Source organism: Nesoenas mayeri (genome assembly GCF_963082525.1).
Source record: "Nesoenas mayeri genome assembly, chromosome: 4".
NCBI lineage: Eukaryota > Metazoa > Chordata > Aves > Columbiformes > Columbidae > Nesoenas > Nesoenas mayeri.
In genome coordinates this window covers 12,080,459-12,098,698 of record NC_137540.1, presented here as the reverse complement: position 1 = coordinate 12,098,698, position 18,240 = coordinate 12,080,459, and the positions used below count along the sequence as shown (strand labels likewise).

Sequence of the window (18,240 nt, the reverse complement as noted above, 5' to 3'; positions counted from 1 at the left end):
GTAAAAATGTATGAAGACACTTATTTTCAGAGACTTAACCGGGTTTAGAAGAAAATCAGGTGTTAAACTATGCAGAACTCTGATCTTGGGTGCGCTGGAAAGCGGTACCAGGGGCTCACGGGGCTGGGGGAGAACTATATGTGGATTTTAAACTAAAGACGGCTACTTTGAAAGCTACAAATTAACTCTTGTAGAGAGAGCGTATGGCATTAAACTTCCTCTGTGCTTCTCATGTGCTTGCGTTCTTAATTTCGTATCTCCCGGTCTTTGGCATCTTCCATCTCGTTTTTATTTAAAGCTAAAAGACATTAACCACCATGTGGATATAGACATTTATTCATAAGTGAAGTAAAAAGGAACAACTTTCTCCATTAAAAGGAAAGGCACGTATGGATGGAAAGTTGCTTTTCCCGCGGGAGCGGGCAGGGCCGCTTCCCTCCGTGCCGGCCCCAGCAGCGGGGAGGCAGCCGCGGGCCCTGCGCTCCGGCTCTGTTCGGCCGGCCCGAGCAGCTCTGCCCCGGCCCGGTAAGGCTGGTTCCCAGTTCCCGCCCCCTCCTCTCGCCCCGGGGCCGGGCGGCGCCCCCACCCTGCGCCTTTCCCGCCGCCGCGCTCCGGAGGGCGCCGCCCGTCGAGCCCCGCCCCCTGTCCCCAGGCCCCACCCAGCGCCTCGCAGAGCGCGCTTCGCCGCCTCCGCTTTGGGCCCTGCCGCCGCCCGTAGGCCGCGTGACGCGGCGCGGCGCCGCGCCTTCTTATTGGCCCATTCAATAGTCGCGGGCTACTTGAACGCCCAGAGCGGCGCGAGAGTCGGCGGCCGCGGGACGGCGGCACGAGACGCGCCCATCCCCCGCCCGGCGGCGCCCCCGCCCCGCTCCGCCGCCCCGCTCCGCCGCCCCCCGCCCGGCCCGTGCTCCCTGTGCTGCGCTCGCCTCCCGCGCTGCGGCGGCGCCACCGGCCGCGGCCATGCTGGCGGAGCAGGAGAACCAGGAGAACGTGCCCCCGGGCGGCAAAGCGCCGCCGCCCGCCGGCCCCCGCGTGGCGCTGGGGCTGCTGCGGGGCGCCCAGCAGCGGCCCGGGCTCCCGGCGCAGGTGAGCGGGCGCGGCGCGGGCGGCGCGGAGCTGGGGGGGGAGCCGCGCTGGGGCGGCGGGCGCTGTCAGGGCGGCTGTCAGCGGCCGGGCCGGGCTCCCGGCGGCACTGACGGGCCGCTGTCCCCGCAGGCGGCGCGGAGCGGCTGCGAGGGCCATGGCCATGGCGCGGCGGGGCGGGCGGCCGGCGGGCAGCAGCCCTTCACCATCCATGTGGACGAGCCGGACGGGGAGCGGCGGCGCGGCCCGGCGCTGCGCAAGGATGAGGAGGCGCTGGGGCTGCGAGCGGCCGTCTGCGCCATGGGAGACCGGCGGCCCCTGGCCCCCCTGGGCAACGCCATGGACGTGAGCTTCGGTACGTGATCCCCCCGCCCCGGCACCCCTTGCCCGGGGCCCGGCTGGCGCCGTGTCCCGCCAGCCGGGCTGCCCCCCCGGGACACCCGCCCGCTGCGGGGCAGCGCTGCCGCGGGACCTCGGTGCGCCCCTTGGGCCTCGTCCCGCCGCGGCAGCGCCCCGGTGTGCCCGGCCCGGCCCTGCCCTTCCCCGGGGCAGCGCCGAGCGGGGCTGTTATTTATGGGGAGGCTTCCAGAGCAAACTGGGAGAGGACTGCAGATCTCCAGGCTGTTTGGTATGTAAACGGGCTTGGTTTGACTCGGAAGGCGACTTTTGAGTCGCTGAAACAGATTTGGTCCCCTCGAGCCGGCCTGTATGTACAATACAACAGCTCTGAATCCAGCTGAGCTCTCAGTTGTTGAGCCTCCATGCATCTCTCCTCTGCTCTTTGTGGGCAGTTTTATGTTTTTAACCTGAACTGTTGGCAACTCAGATTACAGACCACAGCCCTTTTTAAAGCCTCACCCTTCGCTACCACTGCGGACTTAAAAGGGGATTTTACCCAGGCAGATCCTGGGACTGCACGGACTTTTCTCCCAGGTAACCCTGTACTGGTTCTGAGTTCTTCCCAGTACATAAAAAGTGGGAGCTGTCAGATCCATCTTCTGGAACACGTGCAGGAATATCCGAGGGCTGATTTCATCATCACCCGCTTCTGTAGTCCCCAAAAAGCTCTGCTATGCCAGCCCTATGTTAAGCCACAATGGCTAAGCTTACAGCATTAACATGTATGTAACAAGGTAACACAGGACACACTAAGCACGGCAAAGCTGTAAGAGTTTTCCATCCCTTCATTCTTAGGGGGAAGTAGAGAAAGTGACATGGGAAACTTCCTCGTTGCACTAACATTTTGGCTTCCCTAGAGTCTCCTCAACACCTAGTTTGGTTGAGTGGTAGTCTGTGCTTCCTGCCTGCCAAGGAGGCAAGAGGCTGAGCAGACCTGGAGATCCACCATCCGCATACTGCAGAAGAGGGTAGCTCACTGCACTGCAAGGGAGTGGCCTGACTGCCAATTTTAACATGGGTATTGTCTTCTGCTTAGATTCTCCGAGTATTATGGATATTTCATTAACTCCAGAAGCAGAAGAGAGAAAACCCAACGTTAATAACGTGCCCGACTATATCAGCGATATCCATACGTACCTTAGGGAAACTGAGGTGAGCTGCTATTGTTTCCATACAGCTTATAAGGGGGAAATTTGGGGTTGAGAAACACACCTAAACATTATTCAACTACTACAGGGACTAAAGTAAAGCTTGTTAGAAATAGAGGAATAAGATGCTCTGTTCACTGCTGTGAACACAAGACTGGTTTTTTGTGATAAAGCTGACTGTACCAAGTGCTGAACACAAGCTTGAAAACAAGATCATGGAAATATAATTTACTGATCCTAGACTTACTATTGTTTATTTCTGATCTGTTTAAACTATGGTAAACGGAGTTTAAATAGCTGCCTCCTTCCAGGCACTTAGTCCAAACTCAATTTTATCTGTAATCTAAACCTACAGGTGAAATACAAGCCTAAAGTGGGTTACATGAAGAAGCAACCTGACATCACTAACAGCATGCGGGCTATTCTTGTGGACTGGCTGGTGGAAGTTGGAGAAGAATACAAATTACAGAATGAAACCCTGCACTTAGCTGTAAATTACATTGATAGGTTTCTTTCCTCAATGTCTGTTTTGAGAGGAAAACTTCAGCTTGTGGGCACTGCGGCTATGCTGCTTGCATCGTAAGTGAAATTGCTTAATTTAAAATTCTACTTCTTGGTCTCTTACGGATGGAAATCTTGTGGCTATTACATTTTTCTTGCCCATAGATTGGCTCAGGAGGGTTTCACACTGGAAGAAAAAGCAGGAGTTACCCACGTAAAAGCTTGGCAGTCTGTATGAAACCCTGCAAGCAAGGCTCTATGCTGTCTTTGTAGACTGACTGATGTGAGGGTTCATTACTTCTAGCTGCAGCAGCCTTCTAAACAGTATTTGAGGGAGTATGCACAAGGCATGTGAAAACAAAAGTTTTGCTCGCACCAACTATTAGTTCAGTGGGTTCTGCTGGAATTCCAGTAACTTTAAGCCCCAAAATGCTAAAATATCATGCTGTTGTAGGTCTGTAATTTTAAATTCTGCTGATTCAAGAGCTACTGAACCAAGTGCAGCAAGTTGCTCAGTAACACTGACCACCTGCTTCCTAAGTCAGAATCTAAATTAGGATGCTGGCTTTCATTAAGTGTTTCTGGTATCTGGTTCTCTAGTCCCCAGTTATTTTCTTATAACTATTTCTCCTGGCAGGAAGTTTGAAGAAATCTACCCTCCTGAAGTAGCAGAGTTTGTCTACATCACAGATGACACCTATACCAAGAAGCAAGTTCTAAGGATGGAGCACTTAATTTTGAAGGTTTTGTCTTTTGACTTGGCAGCTCCAACAATCAACCAGTTCCTCACTCAGTATTTCCTACATGAGCAGACAAGCGCTAAAGTGGAGAGCTTATCAATGGTAAGTAAGAATTACTAGCTTGTCTCGTGTAACTAGAGAGTTATATTACAAGTTTTCGTTTGCTGTTTCCAGTAGATAAATGCTGAAGGATTCTTCAGTCCAGGCTTCCCTGCCTCCTCCTATTTTTAAATGTTTAGTCTCTCTGTGAGAGCTCTGGAGAGTGCCTTCGGTACGCCATGTGCTCCTCCAGAGCTGCCACGCCACTGGAGACAAACACTCTTGTTGTCACTTAGTGTTTGAGATACTCCATTACTGTCACAGGCTGGTGCAAGCACGGACGCTTACTCAAAGCAGGTGGAGATTGATGATTTTTAGTTCAGAGTTTGTTTCACTGCTAGATGTTTTCCTCTTTCTTATCTATAACTGCCAGACCTATCCACCCATTTGGTTAAAAGGACTTTTTATTTTGTTTTCCCCTCAACAAGCAGTGAGCTCTAAATCCAGAGGCTAATTTCTAAAGCAGAACACAGATAATGTTTCAACTAAAGTTATACTAAATCCTGACTGCATGGCAGGTACAAAAGTTCCTAAATGGACACCTTTGTCTCATTGTGCAAAGGTCATATCCAACTACACTCTGTATACCTCTAAATGTAGGAGTAGTTACATTTATACAGTCCTAAAATTATATTTGGCCCTTTCAAGGTGTCACCATTTAGTGCAGATGCTCTCTATTAACCCCCCACCCTCTCCATTAAGGAAAGGGCATAGGAGGAAAAGGGAGAGAGACTTGCAAGTTGGAAAAAGTTAAAAGTGCTTTACTAATGCTACTAATAAAATAGAGAAAATAATACAAAATATACAAAACCCATCTTGGATTCCCTGGGTTAGTGCAGCATTGCCCAGCAGAGCAGCGGCTGTGGGGCAGGCACCTGGAAGTCCTGGGCTGGACTCTGCAGCAAACTAGAACTGGACTCAGGGATGCAGGGTCTGGAACAAGACCTTGGATCATGGGAACGACAAGCAGGGTCCTCCTCAGATGCCGACCATGGTCGAAGTGAGTGGGACCCTTGTCATCTCTCACTTTACAGGGTGTATGATGTATGGGATGGAATACTCGGTCAATTTTAGTCACCTGTTCTGTCTGCCCCTCCTTGCAAATACCTCCTCCTCACTGATGGGATGTGCAAAATTTATCAGTAACCTTGGCTGCCATAGTAATAAATCTAAACCTGGGCCTTTTCTGCATTCCATTGCTACTGTTATCAGCTCCTGTCTGCAAAAACATGCAGCCAAATTCAGAAAAGTGCAGTTACTTAGAAGAACTTAGCTCAAAGAAAAATTCATTAAAAGAGAAACTGGTCTTGTTTTTAACAAAACCAGGACAGAAGGCAACCGTGAGGCTGATGTGTGCCCTGGTGAAAATGAGTTTGACACCCCTGCTCTAAATATAAAATGTGTTGGAAAAGCATGCGTGGGAACACTGTTTGGCAGTAGCTAACAGCAGATGCTGAAAATGAAAGATAATTTTGGGGTATGTTCCTCATGTTTTTTTGCTATTTAGGGACTCAATCACAGGTAGTGATTTACTGTGTCAGCTCCCACTTTTTTTCTGTGTCACTGTCTGGTGTACTGATCAGTGTCAATCTTGTCTTGAACAGAGCATCAGTGTTAATTGAATAAATCTGTAGACCATCTCAGTAAGTGGAAACCAGTAAAAGCTGTTGTTCCAACTGATGGCAGGATTGGAAACTTAAATTAGAGTTCTAGTGGAACTGTTAAATGCTCTTCTACTTCCATTTGGAAGCAGGTGATTCCCTTTCTTTTGTCTCCCTTGCAGTACCTTGGGGAGCTCAGTCTAATTGATGCTGATCCTTACCTGAAATACTTGCCATCAGTTATTGCTGCTGCAGCATTTCACCTAGCAGACTACACAATCACTGGACAAACTTGGGTACGTAGCACCAAAACTTGAGCCTTTGTGCGCTTTTATACAGGTTGAGTGTATTTGTGTGCAGTTCTGAAATGCTGGGGCCTGGGCTGTGGTAATCGCAGCCCCTCTGTCTCTCATGGCTGTTAATTAGGGATTGCTCTTTATGGTATTTGAAAAAAATGGGGTTGACACCTTTTGTTGTAAGGAAGAGGCATTTACTGATGCACTCTTGTCTGGTGATCCTGCTCAGAGCTGTGAGCAGCTTCCTTGTGATAAGGAAGTAGGCAGAAAGCCTAAGCACTGGCTGCAATGAATACTTGTTTAGAATATAGCAGTTTTCAGGATTACTGTAAATCTATGTGATGTGCTAAAATCTGCACAGTGAGGAATAAACTTTGTGCTTGAGCTAATGAAACTCTGCCAACCTATGAGGACAACAGAGTTTGAACAGGAAGCTAAGACCTCCACCAGCATAACCAAACAGAAATGTACAAATGTCCCTTTGGCTTTTTCCTTGTCTTCCTCAGCCTGAGTCCCTGTGCAAAGTGACAGGCTATACCCTTGAACACATCAAGCCTTGCCTCATGGACCTACACAGGACCTACCTCAAAGCAGCACAACACACACAACAGTCCATAAGGGAAAAGTACAAGAGTACCAAGTGAGTATCTGTGGAGATGTGTGACAAGCTGTTATGCCTGAGTTGTTGTAGCACATATTTGCTTAATGGGGTGGGCGGTGTCTTGAGAGGAGTCTTCAGTCAGATTCAACTCACCAAATCTGCCGTGTAAGCCAAATGGTGCCAAGACTCCCAAGATTTTTGCGTACTGCTTTGCTGAGCAGTATTTCATGTTCACCACTAGGCCTGCTACCGCTGCCTGAACCAATGGGTAGAAACTGAAGGCATTTTCTTGACATTCCTGCAGTTGGTAGGCACAATATGGTACCTAGTGCTCTTTAAAATCCATGGCAGCTGGCAAGCTTCAGATTGTTTTCCTGCAGGCTGTGCATTGTGAGAAATGTGCTTTGCTGCAGTATGTATGCTGCCCTTCATGGCAAAGAGCACTTGAGCAAGATGACATCCTACATCTTTCTTTCTCTCTCTAGGTACCATGGAGTATCGCTTATTGAACCACCAGAGACACTAAACTTATTGTAATAATCCAGAGACTGATCTTTTTAAAAGATGTATATTACAAGACAATGATGTACAGTTTTAAACATGGTTCAAAATTCTAGATGTGATCACTCAGAATATTAATACAGGATTTGATGAGCTTAATTATGGAGTTAGTTTTATGTGGTTTTAATGTAAATCTTTTGTACATGCAATCTTGTCAAAATATTTAGCTGGGTTTTATAAAAATGTTCTCTTCAAGCACAGAATTAACCATGCAGACCAAGTGATGTCTGAGACTGCTTATCTAATTATAGACTAAACATTAATATTAGCAGTGCATTATAATAGTAGGGCTTTTCTCCTCCTTCCAAGAGTGACTTGGACTCCACAACAGTATTTGTAGCATTTTTGTACTGTCTAGTTTAAACAGAGAGACTTAGCATAGATCTGAAAAGTGGCTCAATGGCTATAACACTGGGAGAAACTCTACAGCTCCGAGGAGAACACTTTGCTGGTACTGACTCTTGGGAGGCTCTTTAGGGAGTGCCAGTTCCTGGCAGCCTGGATTGCTATGTCATGTAGTACCAGATCTCCATCAGGTTAAATGCTCTGCTGGTGAGACCGCATGGCTAAAACTAGTATACCAGTCCATACTTCTAGTATGTAGAAAATGGTCTTGCTATAGGTATTTTCTAGTTGAAGTGTAAAACTGGTACTAATTTAAGCCCAGGGTGTTTCCACTGATGCATTAGCTGTCCTGAAAGCCCGTTGATGCTCACTAAAAAAACGACAGCTACCAACCTGGTTACCCAGTACCTGTCTAGGGACACTGGAGGGATCAAACTGCAGGAGGGTGAACTGCTGCTCTGTGTCCTCGAGAGCAAGGAACATCTGGTGCAGGTGCATGATGTGCAGAATAGCACTAGTTCTGTATGTCCCTCTCGCTTGGAAAGGGTTCCTCTGTGGCACACAGCAAACACAGACTAAACTGGTTGTCTTTTTCCTTAGTTCTAGAACTGTTACTTGAGCAAATTAGCACATTATCAGCATTAGAGTGAGTGGATGCTTACATTCAACCTGTATAAATGGAGTGATGCTGCCCTGTACCTGCTGTTCTTTGCATGTAAAGCAGCGAATGCATGGAAGTGGATTTAATTGGGCTATATCCAGGTTGGCTAATAAAAACTTTTTACATCTGCTGTTAATGGTCTTGCCAATACCTTAAAAACATGGAGGGGTAGTACTACCATTCATTCATTTCTAAAGCTTTTTGGCAAGGGCTACCCTGTGAAACCTGTGCCACTTTAGCTTGAAGTCGATTCAACACTGTCTGGTTATCTGGACACCTAGCAGGTAGTGTATAAATTCTTCACAGATGTGGAGCAGCTGCTGTTACGGTGTGGGCTATTTAAAATAATTTTTGTAAAAGGCTGCCAAGCAACTATTATAGTGCTATGAGACAATTCACACATCTGGACGCAGTAACTAAAAAGCTGCTCTGTAGTCTGAGCCTTCCGTGAACCAACTGACAAAGCTGATCAAGCAGTGGTGCCTTATCCAGTCAAGATGAAAGTGTGCAGCACAGCCTACTGCTTTTATTGGCCAAACTGAGCTTTTTTTAAGATGCACTTTGACTTTTATATGTGTTCTAATGTCTAATGAAGAACTGTATTTCATTGGTCTACCATGTTCTCCAATAGCCTTTGTTTAGCTTAATTTCAGGAGCTTGCCACTGAAAAGCTGAAACTAGTTGGGGAAAAACCTGCAGTGTCTATCATGTCTGGTGCTTAGCATTGGACAGGCTCTGACCTCCCAGGAGAGCGAGCTGGTATATACAGGAGCGTGTTTGCTGGATGCAACATCAGTTTGTAACTTTGGAAAGGCAACTTAAGGTGCTGACTGGCAATAATTCTTTGAAGACACAGAGCACAGTGCTGAGAAACTGGGTTCTGCCTTCCCCTTGTTTACTGTGACATATACTGGAAACTTTCAAGATCACTGAGAAACACCAACACTGGAAGAGGAATGAATTCAAGGAAGCTCATCAATTATTTTTCCCAGAAAAGACCAAGCCAGCAGTACCACTTCAGTGGTTTATAGTATCAATTTACTGCTTAATGAAATGTGTTTTTGGTTTATATTCAATGGGAGTTGTTCAGTTACTGTTCCCAGAGCCCAGATAAAAATCCTCCCTTGCTTCCTGAGCTTTGCTTTCAATATACTTGATAAGACTTCCTGTGTAGCACAAAAAGACGCCTTCAGTCATGGGCTGGGACTGTGTCCCTCATGGGCAGCTCTTGCTGGAAACAGCACCATCTCTTTCCATCTTCTCATTTCCTGAAGTCAGTATGGGATTATTCTAGGTCTTGCTACTAAGTCTTGAATAAAATAACCCAGGTTGTACTGTATTACTGTTTTGCCTATCCAGTTTAACTTCTAGCCTTTCAAAATAAAGCCTTTAAGGAGCACAGGGTAGGAGATGTCATGTTTGAAGAGAAAGCGCAGTGCAAAGAATACTGTTCTTTTTTTCCTGAAGAAGTTTAAGGTCTTGTTGGACTGCAGAAGTAAGAAGAAACTGAATCTTCATTCTCATACTCCTGACAGTGACTTTGGGCTGGAAGAACTGACACTAAGAAATTGCCCTGGTTTAGCTCCTGGAGGAATGGGGCTTTCAGTGTCTGTCCTTTTCTGAAAGAGCACAACTTGATTAAAGCTTGCTCTGGCTGTGAGCAATTTTTTTTAAAAAATTAATATTAACTTTTAAAGTGGGTTCAGGGAATGTATTATCTGCAACAGTAATTTATCTCCTGTTCACATTTCATTAAATACTACCGTCACATGTAAAACAGTCCTCCTTCGCTCTTGTAAATATGTGCATGTTTCCACTTTGTTCTTAACCAAAGCAGCCAGGCCAGGTATTTTGGAAACCTTATCTCTTTGTTTTGCCCAATTCTAGACTCAGAACATAATTCATTGAAAATGGCTCAAGAAGCATTCCTATCTGTTGCATGTAATAATTAATTAAACTTTTAAAAAACCTCCAGTGCTGAAGTATGAGTTGGTTTTCTATAGAAGTTTTACAGAAGTCCTGTACTATTTTGTTAAGTACGTACATTTCTGTTCATTCTTACACAGCCCCATTTCAGTGAAAGGTACAGTGTGGAGTGACCAGAGCAAGGTCTTAGCCACAACATACACCACTTACCCCTGCAAGGAACGTTCCAAGGGATTAAACCCTTCCCAGGTGTGGTAATAGCTACTTTAACTAAAAAGCAGCTTTTTCTGGCATTAAACTTGAGCCATAGTTCCTTCTACGCATCAAACTCTGTACAGAGCTCACTTCAGTAATTGCAGAGGCTGTTTTGTTACGAAAACCATGCATCTTACCTTTGCAATTTAAATACTATAACTTGAGTCAGTTCAAGTTGAACTAATGAGGTTGCTGCTGCAGCTGGATGGTAACCACAGAATTTCACTTACATGCAAAGTTTTTTTTTATTTAAAGCTGTTATGATAGTTTTTAAAAATGTACATAAAAGCAGGACCAGATATAGGGTAGGAGGAGATAAAATTATCTACAAAAATAAGTTCAGTAATGACAGACCAAATTATGTATTATACAGCATTTGTGAAGGAGAGATGATGGCTTTAATAAGCAGCTCTCTTCTTTCTCCTCCTCTTGTTAAATGCTTTCTTACTTGTATTTTCTTGTTTCGAGTTGGTCTGTGTTCTGTGAGCAAATACAACATTTGTATCAAAGAAATGTACTGAGCAGTTTTATTTCAAAAGAACACAGGCTGATCATCCATAACAGGGTAACCATCCACTGTGCTCAGCACAAAGTTAGTTTCTAGAAAGTGTAATAAATACGAGGGTTTCTACAGTTAGAGTCGGAATACAACACCACATCTCATTTCTTGGAGATAAAATTGAAGATTAGCTGTAGTCTGATGTGGAATCTCTGCAGCAGCTGATTCACACCTGCTTTTATGCCCTCACTCACTCTGGAATGACTAAGATCAGTATATCTATCTATAACCGTCTCAGACAGCTGCAGGCCAGCCAGGATGACTGGCCTCCTAGGACAGGAGCAAACTAACCCAGGTTTAAACCTACTCACTCAGCTATCTATGTAGCCCCTTGATCAAGTGAGACCTTTCTTGGCCCTACCAGAACCCTGAAACCACTCCTTACAACTCCTTTCCTCTCTTTAATTTCACATTATGGTTACCTTGTTTTCTTTGGTACTTCCTGTGGTTCCAGAATGACAACTTCTTCCTCTTCACTGTCAGACAATACAATAGGTTCATCTAAAAACAAAGAAACCATAAACCCACAACCTGGTGATCACTTTTGTACAAACGACTTTTGTAACTAACAACCACAGCATTTTTAAAGACACATTCAAAGTGGCAACTGCTTCATTTGACAAGTGCTTAAGCTGGAGCCTCCTGTATCCTAGACATCAAGGTTTCTTTTGAAGAAAACAGAAGAGTCCAGGTGAAAGGAAAGTAGCAAGTGAGCATAACTCAAGTGGAAAGTGGCTACAATGATGGTTCTTCTCTCACTAAGAATCTCTCATATTTAAATTCTAGACTGCTAATGAAGTGATGTTATAAGCATATCTGATATCAAAGATAAGTACTTACCCTTCTTACTTTCCTTCACTGCACTTGTATCCTCAGTCTCCCTCATTGTACTTGTATCCTCAGTTTCCATTTTCTGACACTCCAAGGCAACAGCCTCACTTTCACCTTCCTCTTCTGCTGCGTCTTCCCTCTCAGATTCTTCAAGGTCTCCCCAGGAGTTCTCTATTCCTTCCCCAATTTGGGCCGTCCCAGGAGCGTGCAATATTGGTGTGGAAAAACTGACGCAGTTAAGAAATATCTGTCTTTTCTGGTAAACTCTTTGTATTCTAAAAGCGTAACAGTTGGATTTTTAAGCTTTATCTTTCGTCCCCTGGGAAGAACATCCTTGAAGGGGAGTTGAGAGAGAGTACTTCTCCAGATATTGCAACAATCAGTCACTTCAGACCTCAGTTTTGCGCTTCATGCTAGGAATTAAGTTACCTAAAAGCAGTTAGAACCAAACCCAGTATGATGTCACTGTTTCCTCTGAAAGCTGTAAGGCTCCCTAAGCTGTGGGGAACCTTGGATGTGTGTTTAGTTTCTGGCCATGCTAATGCAGGGGGTGAGAAGCCTGTTTTTCCCTCAGTAGTTCTATAGAAAGGATACACTTCTGAAGGTGGCTCAGCTTTAGCAATGATTTCTTCTGCTTGTTCCTCCACCTTGTCAGTATCAACAGCAGTGCTCTCCATTTTGAAGGCAGTGATCTTTTGGTTCGGTATAGATTCTGCAAAGCCGAACTTCCCGCCTTCTTTCCTAGTCATTCAGTGACAGACAGTATTTCAGGAGGTCTCATACTTTAAAATGCTTTCTCTTTTCAAGTTCAAATATACAATAAAACATACACAAGTGAAAACAATTTGCTGTTCAAACTAAAGGCTGACATTAATTTTTAGTAAGTTTCTTAAAAAGACCCATTTACCTTTCCTTCCCAAAACACTCACCTAACTTTCTGGTCATTCTCCAAGGCTTTTTGAATTAGTTCTGTTATTTCTGCAACCTTAACAGCTGTTATTTTACTGCATCTCAGAACCTGTTTGTTATATATACAACAACAGTTTACAATCACCAAAGCAATATGTTTTTAACTAAAAATGTAGAACACCAAAAGAGTCACAAACATGTAAAATACAATATGGCATCTTAGTATGAAGGCCTGGGTACACTACAGGTTGATGCAACAGGTTAATGCAACAACCTCTAGCTATTCATCGGAGTGCAGTCTGAATTAATTGGAGAAAAAGCGTGCATCTGACCAAACAATGTTCCTTTTCTACATCTCTTCTTCAGCATGATGCACAGTAATACGCTTTTCTGCTAGGAATATAAATACATAATCTTTTCCAATTCAATCAGACAGGTAATTGTTTTCTCAGCTTCCAAATCTTAAGGTCATTTCAGTATCAAGATTACAACACAGGAAGTAGTTTATATATGAAAGACTGGTCAAGACAAAGATTTACCTGATCTGTTACCAGCATGATGCCTCCACTGGACTGGATGGTACAAATTTCACCATGCTTATTCATGGCAATCACAAGGAGACCATCCATTACACGCTCCTCTCGTTCACTTGGATCCACCAGTAAATAGGTCCTAGAATCAAGTTTTTACATATAAGGCAACAGTAAAGGTTTGAAGTTATTTACTACCCTTAAAGTAATTAAACAAAATAACTGGTTTATAGATAGGTAATTATAGGTATCCTCCCCCCGAAAGTTTTCTATGTCATCTGTGGAAAGCTGCTGGTTAGTTACACTGTCCATAAGCCCTAGGTATCTCCCTGTGGCATCTCATGGCAGATAAAATGTTTCAAGAAATCTGCTTGTTAATACAAATATTTTTAGGACTTTTTTATGTTTAAAATAAATTCTGCAGAATTGTCTATATGCTGTTTCTGTCAAAAGACTTAAAAATCTTACCCTTGATGGTAGAAGGCAAAACTGACACAAATGGGCATGTGGTGGATACTCAAGGGGACAGGATCACGTTCCTCCGGAGTGTACTTTGAAAAGAATTGTCCCAGAAGACCATTACTTACAAAACACATTTAATTTTAAAATTATGTACTGCAAAAAGATATGTAAAGAAATAAACAGCAAAGAAAAAAAGGCTAAGAAATGTTTAGTCATCTAAATATTAACAAAATTATTTTTACTATTCTTGTGTAATTCTTTCTGTTTACTACCTACGTAGGTAAATACTGCACATTCACCAGTCTTATGCTAGTTTGGGTCAAAATACTGTAAAATATGTATCTTTTACAATTAAAATTCCCACAAACTGAGGTTGATAAAATTCTGTAATCAGCAGGCTTCTTTACTATTCCTTCAAATATTGAATAGCAACACATTTATCCTAAAACTCCAAGCATCTTGGAGTTTATCTGCTTACATAAGCATTTAATTCCCCCTTTTAGACCGAATGAAACAGCTACCTGTGATGCTATGACATTTACTATTATCTGGTACAACTTACCACAGTTACTTCCTCCCCTTGCACAGATACATCTGGCCTGCGAAAATGACACAGAGCTACAATTCCTGCAATGCTGGCAGCGTCAATAATGTTACCATCGTGATTTAACAGATGCAGGTCCAGACGAATTTGCCAAACCTGAGAAAAAGCACACATAACTGCTTGCTAATTTGTAATGTGATTCTACACAAGCTGTTTTTCAAAATAATTTCATTTATTTAATCATAAAAAGAACCGGTATATACTCTTCAGGTCTTTGCTCAAGATGTTAAGACGAGAGATCCTGGTACATTCCAAAATACCCAGTGCGCTAGATTTAAGCCCTGGCTAATACATTTGAGTATGCATGGTTTCAAATATTTCAAAAAGTCTATGTAGATACACAAGTCAAAAATACCTGTAAATCCAGAGGCATGGAACCCTACATTAACCTAACATCAGAATTTTTAGGTTGCAAAACAAGCCAGAGACCAGCTTAAAACCAGATTATACGTATCCTTTAATTTAAAGCTAATTGAAATCAGTAGATTTTCATACCTTCTCACCAGCAACAACGCAGAGAGATTCAGTATCTACACACTTGGAATTTCTCAGGCATCGTTCTATTAGTCTGTTCACTTTCACCAGTAGCTCGGGTTGCCTGTTAAAACAAATTAACCTCATGGAATATGATTATCACTATACGCTCACATGTATCAAATCAGTCACTCTTATGTCATCCTTGTTCAGTTGTTTTAAGAAAGCTACATACCTGCCAGGCTCAAAACCAGGTGCAGCCATTGGTGAGAGCTCAAAATTAAAGAAAAGTATACCTTCTGCAGGCCGATTTGGCTTGGGGGGAACAAGTTCACAAGAAACTTGCGCAAGGACCCTACAAAGGTAAATAAACCAACAAGTCATGGCATTCAGCAGGAAAAAAACTACCACTAGAAACAAAATACATACTTGGAATAAACATGGATTTAGTCTTCCAGTTTGCATTTCTTACTCCTGCCAGTTTCACATTCAATGTCTGTCATACATATTTAAACTCTAGTCAACTACTGAGAGAATCAAATGTAGAAATGCACAACATTCTCCTGTCTTTTAGGATTAAAAACAGACTCAAACAGATTAAAATCTATAACTAAATGTTCATGTAAGTCCGTATATTCCACTTTTCTACATACCAAAAAGAGATGTTTGTGGAAGAACACAAAAAGTAATACAAAACCAGTAAATAAAGTGATGAAAAACAATAATTTTGTATTTTATAAATTATTTGTAATATACAACCAACAAAGAAATCCTATCTTTTCTGTCTTTCTTCCCTTCTCTGGTCCTGTTCTTGGAAGTGCTATGACTTCTACGCTTCAGCCTTTACAGTCCGTTTCGTGTGACCTCAGCGGGCTGTCACACGCCCAGCACTTAATGCTCTACGCTTTGTTTGCTCCCACAGAATCACAGAATGTCAGGGAATGGAAGGGACCTCAAAAGATCATCCAGTCCAATCCCCCTGCCGGAGCAGAAATACCCAGATGAGGTTACACAGGAACGTGTCCAGCCGGGTTTTGAATGTCTGCAGAGAAGGAGACTTCACAACCCCCCTGGGCAGCCTGTTCCAGTGTCTGTCACTCTCACTGGGAAGAACTTTCTTTTCATATTTAAGTGGAACCTCCTGTGTCCCAGTTTGTATCCACTGCCCCTTGCCCTATCGTTGGTTGTCACCTAGAAGAGCCTGGCTCCATCCTCATGACACTCACCCTTTACATATTTATAAACATTAATGAGGTCACACCTCAGTCTCCTCCAAGTTAAAGAGACCCAGCTCCCTCAGCCTTTCCTCATAAGGGAGCAAACTAACCCTTGATCATCTTCGTTGCCCTGTGCTGGACTCTCTCCAGCAGTTCCCTGTCCTTCTTGAACTGAGGGGCCCAGAACTGGACACAATATTCCAGGTGTGGTCTCACCAGGGCAGAGTAGAGGGGGAGGAGAACCTCTCTCGATCTACTAACCACCCCCTTCTAATACACCCCAGGATGCCATTGGCCTTCCTGGCCACAAGGGCCCAGTGCTGTCTCGCGGTCACCCTGCTGTCCCCCAGGACCCCCCGCTCCCTTTCCCCTACACCGCGCACCCCGCAGCTTCTCACACGTGCGAGCGGCAGCGGGGCCCGCCCAGCACGGCCCTCCCGCAGCGCCCCCGCTCACCTGGTTTTGCCCAGCTCCACCACGCAGCAGCCGTAGTCGGGGCCGAAGGAGATGCGCACATTCCGGTAGTCATAGCACTGCCGCCCGTCCAGCCGCTGCGGGCCCCCCCACACACGGTTAATGCGCCACCCCCGGGCGGGGAGCGCGGCCCCGGCCTACTGCCGGGCGGCGGCGGGGGAGAGCCGCGCGGGCCCCGCCGGGGCGGGGAAGGGAATGGGGGTGGGGAAGGGCCCGGGGAAGGGTTTCCCGGCCCCGCACCTTCCTCTCCTCGATGGCGCGCAGGATGAAGCGCCGCTCGCAGTTGGAGATCGGCGTCGCCTTCATGGCGGGGCCTCAGGTGCAGCGCGACACAGCGCCGGCGCCCCTACGCGCGTCATCATCGCGCGGCGGCCGCGAGGCGGTAGGTACCAGTGCGCAGGCGCCGCGCTCCCTCCCCTGGCCCCGCCCACAGGCGGGTCCCCTCAGGGCGGGCGGTGTGAACTCGGCCGGGGTTGCGGCAGGTTCTGTGGGCGCCCGGTTGTATTCGCTCGTTGTTTGATACAGCCCGCCAAGTGACGGGTACATGGGCCTGCGTCGCCGCAGGTGCAGCTTTAGCCGCCGGCGGAGCTCCCCCGGCCAGAGCGGGGGACAAGGGCCGTGAGGGCTCGTCGCCAGGGCGCCCGTGTGGGTGACAGCGCCCCTGGGCGGGCGGTGAGCGGCGCTGTGGTCCCGGCCTTTCGTGCTCTGCAGCCCTCAGGGCGCAGCTGAACCGGCCCCGCGGTCAGTGCTGTGGGCAGAAACGCGGCAAGAGCTTCAGATGGGCAGAATACGCTTTCCTGTTGTTCTGAGGTGTTCCCTGTAAATAGAACCTCAAGGCGTTTACAAGTGGCTTGCATGCTTAGTTGTGAGTTGAAAAATCTATTACTCTGCCTTCCCAACAGTGTTATCACACCCCAGACAGTTTGACTTTTCTCACACAAAATTGTTGAAATAAATTATACTTAAGCTCCAGTGCAAACTAAAAAGTGTGTCACATTTCAGAAATTTCAAGTTTGTGCAAGTGAGGACAAGTGCTGTCAGATTTTTCCACGCTGGTTTTATATTTTCAGATTAGGGTACATGAGTGTCATCACAAATTTTTAGTGTAAAAGCATTTTTATGAGATTATGAAAACACTCTCTTGTTGTAAGGAGAAAAATAAGCAAGTAGTTTTCCCAGGTGATGCTACATATGAAACAATAAGGAAGAGAATGATTTAACACTTGCAACTTTTTTTCTGGCCACAACTATGGTAACATTTGGACTAAGATTCTGTTTTATTGCTGCTATTTGGTTGATTGGGTATTTTCCTTGGAGTATGTATGGCAGTCCTCAGGTAGAAATCTTGTCTGTTTTTGCTTTTTCATTGCTTAAAATCAGTGATAATATACATTAGTGAAGGCTTGGGGTTAAATTCTGGCTGCTTTGCAATCACTGAGGAAATACTTCCACTGCGATCAAGTTTACTCTATATTTGTAGCCTTAAGTCCTGGTTCCTGTGGTGCTTTGGTTGGTGAATCTTGTTACATGAATAATAAAGGTTAGCTACTAATGGCTTGTAATCACTTAAGGTTTGAAATTATTTTCTAAAAGATAATTCTAATAGCTGAGATAATTTCTGAGTTATGTCCAGTTGGGTAAACTGTTAACTAGTGTTTCTAAATCACAGAAAACCAGTATATTTTGAGTTTCATTTGTTATTACCAGACAGATATAATGTGTAAAATAGAGCTTGGGAAACACTTGTGGAGTTATTTCGGTGAACACATAAGTTGAATAACTAATAAGGCAGACTTCTGAAAGAAGCGGGATGTAGCTGTAAGCTTTGCATTTTGAATGTCTAATTTAAACTTTTTGCCCAATATATTACTGTAAATCATTTGCTATCACACCGATACATTTAATTTATTTTACTGAAGTCTTTGTGTTGCTTTCATGGAAACTCACTAGAAATTTCTGATACT

At 44.9% G+C, this 18,240-nt stretch overlaps 2 protein-coding genes across 2 annotated transcripts; one reads left to right on the top strand and one right to left on the bottom strand.

Annotated features, from left to right (window-relative positions):
- Nucleotides 1-960: 960 nt before the first annotated feature.
- Nucleotides 961-7,005, top strand: CCNA2 (cyclin A2; the record flags this gene model as incomplete). Its single annotated transcript, XM_080343640.1, has 7 exons — nucleotides 961-1,438; nucleotides 2,519-2,634; nucleotides 2,986-3,209; nucleotides 3,769-3,973; nucleotides 5,754-5,867; nucleotides 6,374-6,507; nucleotides 6,954-7,005. The coding sequence occupies 7 exons, from the start codon at nucleotides 961-963 to the stop codon at nucleotides 7,003-7,005; spliced, it is 1,323 nt and encodes a 440-aa protein (XP_080199766.1).
- Nucleotides 7,006-10,442: 3,437 nt separating this feature from the next.
- Nucleotides 10,443-16,641, bottom strand: EXOSC9 (exosome component 9). The gene is made up of 12 exons (XM_080343935.1): nucleotides 16,517-16,641; nucleotides 16,259-16,353; nucleotides 14,821-14,940; nucleotides 14,607-14,709; nucleotides 14,070-14,207; nucleotides 13,514-13,596; nucleotides 13,055-13,187; nucleotides 12,536-12,624; nucleotides 12,201-12,347; nucleotides 11,616-11,833; nucleotides 11,198-11,276; nucleotides 10,443-10,696 (listed from the first exon to the last, which is right to left on the bottom strand). The coding sequence occupies exons 1-12, from the start codon at nucleotides 16,580-16,582 to the stop codon at nucleotides 10,615-10,617; spliced, it is 1,353 nt and encodes a 450-aa protein (XP_080200061.1). The 5' UTR covers nucleotides 16,583-16,641; the 3' UTR covers nucleotides 10,443-10,614.
- Between the last annotated feature and the right edge of the window lie 1,599 nt (nucleotides 16,642-18,240).